Source organism: Engraulis encrasicolus, unplaced genomic scaffold (genome assembly GCF_034702125.1).
Source record: "Engraulis encrasicolus isolate BLACKSEA-1 unplaced genomic scaffold, IST_EnEncr_1.0 scaffold_31_np1212, whole genome shotgun sequence".
In the NCBI taxonomy this organism is placed as follows: Eukaryota; Metazoa; Chordata; class Actinopteri; order Clupeiformes; family Engraulidae; genus Engraulis; species Engraulis encrasicolus.
In genome coordinates this window covers 1,008,574-1,021,822 of record NW_026945610.1, presented here as the reverse complement: position 1 = coordinate 1,021,822, position 13,249 = coordinate 1,008,574, and the positions used below count along the sequence as shown (strand labels likewise).

General features: G+C 46.0%; 1 protein-coding gene across 5 annotated transcripts in view; it reads right to left on the bottom strand.

Annotated features, from left to right (window-relative positions):
- Positions 1–13,249, bottom strand: part of ipo7 (importin 7) — a 57,075-nt gene that overhangs the window by 24,568 nt on the left and 19,258 nt on the right. For 2 of the 5 annotated variants that reach the window (XM_063193213.1, XM_063193216.1), the window contains 8 exons: positions 10,126–10,282; positions 9,703–9,792; positions 8,697–8,791; positions 7,581–7,665; positions 7,025–7,159; positions 6,076–6,175; positions 5,494–5,570; positions 4,578–4,694 (listed from right to left, as the gene is read on the bottom strand). In XM_063193213.1, coding sequence (XP_063049283.1) covers positions 4,578–4,694; positions 5,494–5,570; positions 6,076–6,175; positions 7,025–7,159; positions 7,581–7,665; positions 8,697–8,791; positions 9,703–9,792; positions 10,126–10,282 — 856 coding nt within the window. Of the gene's footprint in view, positions 1–4,577; positions 4,695–5,493; positions 5,571–6,075; positions 6,176–7,024; positions 7,160–7,239; positions 7,270–7,376; positions 7,398–7,580; positions 7,666–8,696; positions 8,792–9,702; positions 9,793–10,125; positions 10,283–11,508; positions 11,555–13,249 lie in introns of those variants that run through there. The other 3 variants (XM_063193215.1, XM_063193214.1, XM_063193217.1) reach the window with 3 other exon arrangements.

The following is a 13,249-nucleotide window of genomic DNA, read 5'->3' as shown; positions in this document are numbered from 1 at the left end:
ATTCGCCCGAAACTTGGTATATAGTATCTCTAGACTGAGCTACATATGGGGTCTCAATGAATATTAGATATCTTTTATAGTTTTGCCGTGACAGCCAATCAAATTTGTCGTAAAAGTGGTGAAACAGGAAGTGAGGCCATATCTCAGCAACTGTTTGTTGAATGAGGTTGGGATTTTGTACACACATAGTAGTCCATCCCATGACCCACCACAAAAAAAAATCAGAACCCAAGCTCAAACTCTGTAGCGCCACCAGCAGGTCAACATTTTAGCGACATTTTTGCCTGTAGCTTTTAAACCATATGCACGATGTAAATTATATTATTATCACTAGAATCCTTGGGCCAAGCCGAATTCAACGCACTATATGAAGTTATGTCAACGCAGAAGGGAAATTCCGCCATTTTGAATTTTGTAAAATTCACTGTAAGTCTATGGCAGTCCATAGAACCGTACATAGGAAAATGCTGTAAATTGGCACACATATTTGAGGCAGCATCAACATTACCCACAGCGAATTATAGGTCCCCAGCCCCAATACTCTAGCGCCACCAGCAGGTCAAAGTTGCAGGTACATTTCTGCTTTCAACTTTTGAACCGCTGGGCCAATTTTCATAAACTTTGTATCCCTGGAATCCTTGGGCCAAGACGAATCCAATGCACCCTATGACGTCATTTTCTGCCTGGATAGTTTTCCCGCCATTTTGAATTTTGTAAAATTCAATAAAAATGCTATTTTTCCCGCAATTTTTGACCATTTCGCCCGAAATTCGGGATATTGTATCTCTGTACTGAGGTTTGTTTAGGGTCTCAAGAAATATTAGATATCTTTTATCGTTTAGCCGTGACAGCCAATCAAAGTTGTTGTAAAAGTGGCAAAACAGGAAGTGAGGTCATATCTCAGCAACCCTTTGTCGGAATCGGCTAGGATTTCTTACACACATAGATGTCCATCTTATGACCTACTGATAAAAAATTCAGACCCCCAGCTCAAACTCTGTAGCGCCACCAGCAGGTCAAACTTTTAGCTACATTCTTGCCTGTAGCTTTTAAACCATGTGCACAATGTAAAATATATTATCATCACTAGAATCCTTGGGCCAAGCCGAATCCAACGCACTATATAACATTATGTAAACGCAGAAAGGAAATTCCGCCATTTTGAATTTTGTAAAATTCAATAAAATGCTACTTGTCACACAATTTTTGTCAGAATGACCAGCAAAAAGGTACACATCATCTTCAGACTGATAGGCATTAGGGTAGTCAAATAATTTTTGATACCTCTTATCGTTTTGAGGTGACAGCCAATCAAAATTGTCGTAAAAGTGGCAAAACAGGAAGTGAGGTCATATCTCAGCAACCGTTTGTCAGATTCTTTTAGCTATTTTTTGCACACATACTAGTCAATCCCATGATCTCCCCCCAAAAAAATCCAGATTCCCAGCTCAAACTCTCTAGCGCCACCAACAGGTAACAGGAAGTGAGCTTATATTTGTCAGCCCTTTAAGGGATTAAAAATAAACTTGGTTCATGTGAGCACACTCCCCTCCAAGGAATGCACACCAACATTGGCGAGATTTGGGCCAAAGGGGGCGCTGCAGTTCCTTCTGTTGCCGTGGCGACTTTGGCAAGTTTACTGCTTGGCCCCGCATTGCTGCTTGCAGCTATATTTATTATTATTATTATTCTCTAGTCACCATTCTTCTCCCTCTGCAAGTCTATGGCAGCCCATAGAACCGTACGTAGGAAAATGCTGTAAATCGGCACACACATTCGGGCCTGGCTCAGCATTACCCACAGCAATTTATAGGTCCCCAGCCCCAACGCTCTAGCGCCACCAACAGGTCAAAGTTGCAGGTACATTTCTGCTTGTAACTTTTGAACCGCTGGGCCAATTTTCATAAACTTGGTATCCCTGGAATCCTTGAGCCAAGACGAATCCAACGCACTCTATGACGTCATTTTCCGCCAGGATAGTTTTCCCGCCATTTTGAATTTTGTAAAATTCAATAAAAATGCTATTTTTCCCGCAATTCTTGACCAATTCGCCCGAAACTTGGTATATAGTATCTCTGGACTGAGCTACACATGGGGTCTCAATGAATATTGGATATCTTTTATCGTTTAGCCGTGACAGCCAATCAAAATTGTCGTAAAAGTGGCAAAACAGGAAGTGAGGTCATATCTCAGCAACCGTTTGTCGAATTAGACTGGGATTTTGTACACACATAGTCGTCTAGCCCAAGACCTACCACACAAAAAATCAGATCCCCAGCTCAAACTCTGTAGCGCCACCAGCAGGTCAAAAATTTAGCTACATTTTTGCCTGTATCTTTTGAACCGTACTCCCAATTTTCAAAATATTGGTACACAGGTCATCCTCACACCATGTTGCACCCAGGTATGGATTTTCGTAACGATTGAAAAAACTATCAGCTCACAGCAGCCATTCAAAATTGTGGAAAGAATGGAGGGATTTTTTCTCATCTCTCTGTCTCCTCTGCTCCCCTTGCGCACGTTCACTGACACCATTCTCGGCAGGGGGTCAAGCCCCACTGCCCCAGCCCCTGCACCCCACCCCCCACCCCCTCCTCACACACACACAGACAGACAGAGGGAGAGGGAGAGGGAGAGGGACAGAGAGGGAAGAAGGGAGGGAGGGAGGGAGAGGGAGGGGGGAGAGGAAAGAATTTTGGACACCTCTTATCGTTTGCCGGTGACGGCCAATCAAAATTGTCATAAAGGTGAGGTCATATCTCAGCAACCGTTAGTCAATTTCTGTTAGGATTTTTTGCACACATTCTAGTCCATCCCATGACCTCCCACAAAAAAATCCAGACCCCAAGCTCTCTAGCGCCACCAACAGGTAACAGGAAGTGAGCTCATATCTCGGCAGCTTTTCAACGGATTCAAACTAAACTTGGTTTACGTGATCACACTCTCGTCCAAGGAATGCACACCAACATTGGCGAGATTTGGACCAAAGGGGGCGCTGCAGTTCCTTCTGTTGCCGTGGCGGCTCTGGCAAGTTTACTGCTTGGCCCCGCATTGCTGCTTGCAGCTATATTTCAGATATAAAATTCCATGATTTTCCAGACCCAAAACACAGAATTTCCATGACCACTTCCGTTAAAAAAACGTTAAGTTTTAAAAACTGTATCTTCACCCCTAGAGCCAACGCTGAGCCACCGCCAGACTAAAGAGGGCTCATTGCATCCTAGAATGTTGCACATTACAGCGAGAAACCAAACACTCTCTGGCTAAGCGTTGTGGCATAACCAGTAAGAAACAATGTTATACACAAAACAAAAAAAGTTTTCGCTTCTACCATTCTCTTGGAGCACTTCAACTAAAGCACCCTGTTTCAGGGTTCCCACGGGTTCTGGAATATCATGGAATTTCACAAAAGTTTTTCCAGTCATGGAATTTCACCATTTTGCATTCACAGTCATGGACTATCATGGAATTTGAAATCAGGCATGGAGCCTGAATACTATCAGCCCTGCAGTTCTCCTTTTGTTTCATGTCATGCCCTAATTTTCCACTAGGTGGCACTGTGTTGGCAATATAAAGGGAACCTTTAGTTCAGGTGACAGGTGTGTCACAGCAGTATAAAGGGAACCTTTAGTTCAGGTGACAGGTGTGTCACAGCAATATAAGGGGAACCTTTAGTTCAGGTGACAGGTGTGTCACAGCAATATAAGGGGAACCTTTAGTTCAGGTGACAGGTGTGTCACAGCAATATAAGGGGAACCTTTAGTTCAGGTGACAGGTGTGTCACAGCAATATAAGGGGAACCTTTAGTTCAGGTGACAGGTGTTTCACAGCAATATAAGGGGAACCTTTAGTTCAGGTGACAGGTGTGTCACAGCAATATAAGGGGAACCTTTAGTTCAGGTGACAGGTGTTTCACAGCAATATAAGGGGGGGAACCTTTAGTTCAGGTGACAGGTGTTTCACAGCAATATAAGGGGGGAACCTTTAGTTCAGGTGACAGGTGTTGGCTGGCGGAGGGGAACACATGCAGTTTTGGCTGCTTGGCTCGGCGTGTGTGTGTGTGGTGAACTTGAGTCGTGTTTTCTACTGTATGCGTTTAATTGACTATTGTAGACAATGCAGACTGGGGATGTGTATGCGTGCGTGTGCGTGTGTGAAAAAGAGAGGGTAGTGTGTGTGTGTGTGTGTGTGTGTGTGTGTGTGTGTGTGTGCGCGTCAGAAAGGGTTGTGTGTGTGTGTGTGTGTGTGTGTGTGTGTGTGTGTGTGTGTGTGTGTGTGTGTGTGTGTGTGCGTGAGAAAGAGAGGGTAGTGTGTGTGCGCGTGTGTGCGTGTGAGAAAGAGAGGGTAGAGTGTGTGCGTGTGCGCGTGCGCGTGTGTGTGTGTGTGTGTGTGTGTGTGTGTGTGTGCGTGTGCGTGAGAAACTGTGTGTGTGTGTGTGAGAGAGAGAGGGTAGTGTGTGTGTGTGTGTGTGTGTGTGTGTGTGTGTGTGAGAAAGAGAGGGTAGTGTGTGTGTGTGTGTGTGTGTGTGTGTATGTGTGTGTGTGTGTGTGTGTGTGTGTGTGTGTGTGTGTGTGTACCTTGAGCAGTATCTCTGCTAGGGACCCGATCATGTGTAGTGCTCCGTCCTTCTTGCGCGGGTCTGAAGCCGGATCAGTTAAGATCTGATAGCAGAAGCCCATCGTCTTCTGGAGAACCTACACACACACACACACACACACACACACACACACACACACACACACACACACACACACACACACACACACACAGTGTTGATCTGGTAGCAGAAACCCATGTTGTCTTATACTGTGCACTTGCGATTCGGTGCGGTGAGGTGCTCACACTGAACATTTCAGTAAATTCAGTGTAGCACTGACAGTGCCCGGATGTTGCCTTAATTACGGTCAAAAGCAGCTTACATCAGGGGGGGGGGGCAAAAGCAGCTTACATCAGGGGGGGAAACCTTAATTACGGTCAAGTCAGTGTTCTTCATTAAACAGTAAACACTTCTGCCATTAGTTAACAATATGGCCTTTCTAGCTCAGCCAGCTTCATGCTAACAGCAAAGACACTGGCATCATTTGAAATACACTGAGCCTGGTGCTAAGAAGAGGCAGATTTAACACATTTCAACACGACAAACACACACACTCAAGATCTGACAGTAGAAACCAAAGTCCTGTCTCATATCGCACACTTGTGCACATGGGCACTTTGTTTCAGCAGGTAGCTCATGCTGAAAATGTCAGGAAATTCAGTGCACAGATGCTGCCCTAGAAACAGTCAAAACAAAAACACACATCGTGGTCGTACCTCTTTCCTCTTGTTACAGGCGGAGAAGAGGAGTGTGTGTGTGTGTGTGTGTGTGTGTGTGTGTGTGTGTGTGTGTGTGTCGTACCTCTTTCCTCTTGTTGCAGGCAGTGAAGAGGAGTGTGTGTGTGTGTGTGTGTGTGTGTGTGTGTGTGTGTGTGTGTGTGTGTGTGTGTCTCGTACCTCTTTCCTCTTGTTGCAGGCAGTGAAGAGGAGCGTCTGTGCTGCAGTAGTCGGAGAGATGAAGTCTTCAAACACGTCTGAGGACACACACACACACACACACACACACAGATTAGGAGTCAGGGTGGCGGTGCATGTCGTACCAAACTTCATTGTGTGTGTGTGTGTGTGTGGTACTGAACTTCCTCCATAAGGGTGTGTGTGTGTGTGTGTGTGTGTGTGTGTGTGTGTGTGTGTGTGTGTGTGTGTGTGTGTGTGTGTCGTACCAAACTTCATCCTGATGTATTCATAAGGGTGTGAGTGTGAGTGTGAGTGTGAGTGTGAGTGTGAGTGTGTGTGTCGTACCGAACTTCATCCTGATGTATTCATAAGGGTGTGAGTGTGAGTGTGAGTGTGAGTGTGTGTGTCGTACCGAACCTCATCCTTACGTATTCGTAAGGGTGTGTGTGTGTGTGTGTGTGTGTGTGTGTGTGTGTCGTACCGAACTTCATCCTGATGTATTCATAAGGGTGTGTGTGTGTGTGTGTGTGTGTGTGTGTGTGTGTGTGTGTGTGTGTGTGTGTGTGTGTGTGTGTGTCGTACCGAACTTCATCCTGATGTATTCATAAGGGTCCTCCTGCCAAAGTTCCTCATCGCTGTCAGTGTAGCACATGAGAGGAAACACCACGTCTTGGATGATGCCCTACACACACACACACACACACACACACACACACACACACTATTAGATGATACACTCCTCCCAATATACCTCAATGTATTCCTAATGACCCAATACACGCGCCATATTCCAATAAATCCTCAACTCTCCTCAATATCCCATATCCCAATACATCCCATATCCCAATATATCCCAATATATCCCAATATCCCAATATATCCCCATATCCCAATATATCCCATATCCCAATACATCCCATATCCCAATATATCCCATATCCCAATATATCCCCATATCCCAATTACATTCCAGCATCCCAGCACATCTTCAACCCCACACATCCAGAATCGCAATACATTTCTGAATCCCCAAATATATCAATACAGGTGTTGGCCATAAAATTAGAATATCATGAAGTTGATTTATTTCCATAATTCCATCAATAATGTTCAACTTTTTTAGATTATAGATTCATGGCCCCCACATTTTAAATTATTCAAATAATTTGTTTATTCTTGCATAGTTTGGCCTTCCAGTGTAGATTGCGGAGTTCCAGGAGTGTTTGTTTGTTTACATGTATGACCAAATATGCAACTGTGGCTATTTCAGGGCCAGTACAGGTAATACAATTCTCTTCACATTAAAATCAACAATCATATAAAAAATAGAATAAATACATTAAATAAGTTTGGTCACATCAATACATTTCCAGGTGTTCCAGGTGTGTGTGTGTCTTCAGGTGTGTGTGTGTGTGTGGCTTCAGGTGTTCCAGGTGTGTGTGTGTGTGTGTGTGTGTGTGTGTGTCTTCAGGTGTGTGTGTGTGTGTGTGTGTGTGGTTTGAGGTGTTCCAGGTGTGTGTGTGTGTGTTACCTGGATGTGTGGCTTCAGGTGTTTCCATGTGACTGCGTGGGCGATTCCCTGGTTGATGTAATTCACCGTCTGCTGCAGGACGCGCGGCGCCACATACTGCTGCTCCTTATACTGGTATAGCACCTTCAAGAGGACCTACACACACACACACACACACACACACACACACACACACACACACACACACACACTATATTATAACCATACTGCTGCTCTTTATACTGATACAGGACCTTCAAGAGGACCTACACACACACACACACACACACACACACACACACACACACACACACACACACACACACACACACACACACACTATATTATAACCATACTGCTGCTCCTTATACTGATACAGGACCTTCAATAAGACCTACACACACACACACACACACACACACACACCCCTGTCTCTTCTGTCCCCCTCTGCTACGTACCTGTTGTGCTGCGACGGCGTACCCCCCCCCCCCTCTCCTCACCCCCCCACCTCTCCCTCTTCTGCTCCCCCCCCCCACCCTCTGCTGCGTACCCCTCTCTCCCCCCCTCTGCTACGTACCTGTTGTGCTGCGACGGCGTATCCCTTCAGGAACAGCTCCGCGAACTCGGCGTACTCCTTAGTGGTGTTACCGGGACTACCGTACCTATGGCAACCAAACACACACACAGGAGACAGTCACACACACTGTGGAGGGGAGAAGTCGCCGAGTGTCTGTGTGTATCTGTGTGTGTGTGTGTGTGTGTGTGTGTGTGTACCTCTCGAACAGGCGTGCTAGGATGTGTAGTGCCCACTAGAGGTGTGTGTGTGTGTGTGTGTGTACCTCTCGAACAGGCGTGCCAGTATGTGTAGTGCCCACTAGGTGTGTGTGTATGTGTGTGTGTGTGTGTGTGTGTGTGTGTGTGTGTGTGTGTGTGTGTGTGTGTGTACCTCTCGAACAGCCTGGCCAGTATGTGTAGTGCCCACTAGAGGTGTGTGTGTGTGTGTGTACCTCTCGAACAGGCGTGCCAGTATGTGTAGTGCCCACTAGGTGTGTGTGTGTGTGTGTGTGTGTGTGTGTGTGTGTGTGTGTGTACCTCTCGAACAGGCGTGCCAGGATGTGCAGAGCCCACTAGGTGTGTGTGTGTGTGTGTGTGTGTGTGTGTGTGTGTGTGTGTGTGTGTGTGTGTGTGTGTGTGTGTGTGTGTGTGTACCTCTCGAAGAGGCGTGCCAGTATGTGCAGTGCCCACTAGAGGCGTGTGTGTGTGTGTGTGTGTGTGTGTGTGTGTGTGTGTGTATGTGTGTGTGTGTGTGTGTGTGTACCTCTCGAAGAGGCGTGCCAGTATGTGCAGTGCCCACTAGAGGCGTGTGTGTGTGTGTGTGTGTGTGTGTGTGTGTGTGTGTGTGTGTGTGTGTGTGTGTGTGTGTGTGTGTGTGTGTGTGTGTGTACCTCTCGAACAGGCGTGCCAGTATGTGCAGAGCCCACTAGGTGTGTGTGTGTGTGTGTGTGTGTGTGTGTGTGTGTGTGTGTGTGTGTGTGTGTGTGTGTGTACCTCTCGAACAGGCGTGCCAGGATGTGCAGAGCCCACTAGGTGTGTGTGTGTGTGTGTGTGTGTGTGTGTGTGTGTGTGTGTGTGTGTGTGTGTGTGTGTGTGTGTGTGTGTGTGTGTGTGTGTGTGTGTGTGTGTGTGTGTGTACCTCTCGAACAGCCTGGCCAGTATGTGTAGTGCCCACTTCTTGCATTTCCACCAGGGCAGCTCCTGCCTCTCCTCCTCATCCACCTGCAGCGTCTCCTACACACACACACACACACACACACACGTTATACACACACCACACACACACACACACCAAAATATATACACGATACACACACAATATACATTGACAGGCCACTTCATTAGGAACACCTCTCTAGTGCTGGGTTGGACCCACTTTGCATTCTGAACTGCCTGCAACAATACTCGGGAAGGCTGTGGCATTCCAACAAAGACAAATTGGTACTAATTGGCCCAAATTGTGCTAAGAAAATATCCTTATGCCATTATATCCCCAGCCTGAAATGTTGATGTAAGGCAGAGTTGACCCATGTTTTCATGCTGTTGATGCCACATTCGGACCATTCCACCTGAGTGTTGCAGTAGATAAAGACTCCTCAGACCAGGCAACATTTTCTTCTAATGTCGTTTGTGGAGAACCTGTCCAACTTGTTGCCTCATTTGTCTATGTGTTCTTGTGTGTGTGTGTGTGTGTGTGTGTGTGTGTGTGTGTGTGTGTGTGTGTGTGTGTGTGTGTGTGTGTGTGTGTGTGTGTGTGTATCTTACAGGGGGTATGTCTGTGTGTGTGTGTGTGTGTGTGTGTCTTACAGGGGGTACGTGTGTGTGTGTGTGTGTGTGTGTGTGTGTGTGTGTGTGTGTGTGTGTGTGTGTGTGTGTGTGTGTGTGTGTGTGTGTGTGTATAAATGTAAGTGTCTTACAGGGGGTACGTCTGTGTGTGTGTGTGTGTGTGTGTGTGTTACCTACAGGGGGTACGTCTGTGTGTGTGTGCTACCTACAGGGGGTACGTCTGGGTGTGTGTGTGTGTGTGTGTATATCTTACAGGGGGTACGTCTGTGTGTGTATGTGTGTGTGTGCTACCTACAGGTGGTGTGTGTGTGTGTGTGTGTGTGTGTGTGTGTGTGTGTGTGTGTGTATGTATATCTTACAGGGGGTACGTCTCGGTCCACAACCGTCTTCAGGATTTCCATCCAGTCGGTCAGAGTCTGGCGGTTGATCAGCTCCAGCGGCAGGTTGTACTACACACACACACACACACACACACACACACACACACACACAAAACACACATGGAAAAACACACACACACACACACACACACACACACACGAAACAACACACACACAAAACACACACAAGAAAATAGTTGAAATGAATCCATGCTGCAGAGTATTTAAAAGATTTTATGTTTTTGTTTTTTCAAGAATAAAACAATAGTGTGGTTGTACTTGGAAGACGGCGTATAGAATCTTGAAGATTTGTTTCTGGATGAGGTGTGTCTGTGTGTGTGTGTGTGTGTCTGTGTGTGTGTGTGTGTGTGTGTGTGCGTGCGTGCGTGAAAGTGTGTGTACCTGGAAGACGGCGTATAGAATCTTGAAGATTTGTTTCTGGATGAGAACGGAGTCTCCCGATTGGTCCGGCAGCAGCTGAATAAAACGCTGTTTCAACATCGGCATGAAGATCTGCATGGCCGCCACTAGGGGCGCTCTCTCCTCTGGCTTCTTATATCTATACACACACACACACACACACACACACACACACACACACACAATTATACATACATATTATAATTACAATATTATATGCAAGTTATACTCCAGGGCAATTCAAGAGTTTCATCTGGGCCACATTTCGAGACCAAGAACTGCAGTCGGGCCGCACATTTTCAGACATCACGACCTCTGAAATGACACTTAAAATCAGTAGTCCACAAACAAATTTTAAACATGTTCCTCAAACCTAAAACTTCACCACATTGAATGTGAACATATAAGACAAGCAGAAGATTCACAAGCAATAATGTGTTGTACTGCAGTAACAAAACTGAAATGTATACTGCTTCAGTTGGGGGCCACGCCTGGGCCGCATGTGGACTGCATCTGGGCCACATCTGGGCCACATGTGGACTGCATCTGGGCCACACCTGGGCCGCATGTGGCCCTCGGGCCTCCAACTGAATAGTCTTGACTTCGTAATTAAAAGGATCGGGATCAGGATACAATTTATTATAGAAAAAGTGAGATTACAAAAAGAATAAGAAGAAAATAAAAAGTACAAGTAAAAGAAGAATAAAAAGGTTAAAAAGAAATAAAAAGACAAAGTCTCACAGCGTCTCACTATCTAGGCGTGTGTGCCTCTGTGTGTGCCTCTGTGTGTGCCTCTGTGTGTGCCTCTGTGTGTGCCTCTGTGTGTGTGTGTCTGTGTCTGTGTGTGTCTGTGTCTGTGTCTGTGTGTCTGTGTGTGTGTGTGTCTGTGTGTGTGTGTCTGTGTGTGTGTCTGTGTGTGTGTCTGTGTGTGTCTGTCTGTGTGTGTCTGTCTGTGTGTGTGTGTCTGTGTGTGTGTGTCTGTGTGTGTGTGTGTGTGTCTGTGTGTGTGTGTGTGTCTGTGTGTGTGTGTGTCTGTGTGTGTGTGTGTCTGTGTGTGTGTGTGTCTGTGTGTGTGTGTGTCTGTGTGTGTGTGTGTGTCTGTGTGTGTGTGTGTGTGTGTGTGTCTGTGTGTCTGTGTGTGTGTGTTTGTGTGTGTGTGTGTGTGTCTGTGTCTGTGTGTGTCTGTGTGTCTGTGTGTCTGTGCATGTGTGTGTCTGTGTCTGTGTGTGTCTGTCTGTGTGTGTCTGTCTGTGTGTGTCTGTCTGTGTGTGTGTGTCTGTGTGTGTGTGTGTGTCTGTGTGTGTGTGTGTGTGTCTGTGTGTGTGTGTGTGTGTGTGTGTGTGTGTGTGTGTGTCCTCTACTTACTCGTAGTTCTTGACGAGCTGGTATAGACACAGGAGGATGCCCAGCCAGCCGCACAGTAGTGTGTGTGTGTCTGTGTGTGTCTGTGTGTGTCTGTGTGTGTCTGTGTGTGTCTGTGTGTGTCTGTGTGTGTCTGTGTGTGTCTGTGTGTGTCTGTGTGTGTCTGTGTGTGTCTGTGTGTGTCTGTGTGTGTCTGTGCTCTACTTACTCGTAGTTCTTGACGAGCTGATACAGGGTTCATACACTTTTTCACCAATTTTTTTCCATGACTTTTCCAAAACCTTTTACTAATTTTCCAGGACCAAAAAAACAATGTCCATTCGCCGGCGCGCGGGGTGGGGGCATATTATATTACATGGCCTATATTATAAATATGTAAATATATTCATACTGTAGGCTATGTTTCACTACAGGCTATGCTGCTATTATACTATATGTTGTAGGCTATTACCGGTATATTAATTATATTATTCACTAATATTGTATTTTATATTAGGCCTATTCACTTCTGGTGTAGGCCTTGAGTAAGAAATTAAAATGAATAGGCCAATAGGAAATTAGGTCGTGAAATCATCATGAAGACAAATTTGTATTTATATCAACATGTCATGCCCATGGAGGTAGACGCTCATCCTGTCTAAGTAATTTAGAAAACATTGAGTACCTCTACACCTGCCTAAGCACAACAGTCCAAAGCGCCTGTAAGAATGTTTGTTGTCATTTGTTGTGGTCGTTGATGGAGCCAAAAAAAGGTGCAGAGAGTATACTGCTCATGGAGTGTGTGTGACGCCCTCTCAACGAGATGCGACAGTGAGCCTCATTTTGCAATCTGACTTATTTGAAACAAAGCCACATAACTTTTCAAACTCTTGTGGCGTTGCCGCTTTTATTTCAAAACACTCGCGTCATGCCGACATTGGCAATTGTTTGGCTCGCGGTCATCCATACTGTACAGATTTCATTAACCTTTCAGCGCAGCGGACAAATACAGTCGCAGTGCACCTTTGCTTCTCAATATCAATATGTAGCGGCTTACCGAAAGCATAAAAGGTTCACTTGGAGCTCTATCTGGCATATTAGCGCACCAAACATGTCGAGTTGTATTCCTTTTGGCATTAGCTAAGTTTTTGTGGAACCGCTAAATATACAGCTAAACGCTTATAATTGCTAACCTGTTAGTAGCTGGAGGCAACACTGTATCTTGCCCTTCAGGTGGCTCACAAGTGGCGCTTCACACATATCGGACACATCAAAATGTTCGTCCTCCTCTTGTTAGCCATTGTTGATAATCTTTCGAAAGCCATGCGTTGTTGAAGTTACATTTCACGGCAGGCCGTAACACCGTTGTTAGAAGTTTAGGACTCAGCTCACCACCTCGCATACTACATCTAGCTCGTGCGTAATGAGGAGTACGGTTGCCAGATGTGACTGATTTCCAGCACCAAAAATGCATGAAAACCGCGTGGAGCCACTACAACCTTTCCTGGTGAACCAGTAGCCTGTAAGTAACAGGCTACTGGCACACTGCCCTTTCACGCGTCTCCGCAGGCGGGGTTTAGTCAAAAGATGCTTGCACGCGGTTGGAGCAACCTCATATGAATGACATGACACTTCGACCACTCACGTTGAAGCTTTGTGACGTAGGACGTGTCGTCACGTAAGAGCCGCCAGGTCGGGAACCAAAACAGAACAACGTCCTTTAGAAAATCAACTTGAGGTATTTTGGATAACACCGCTGAAATTG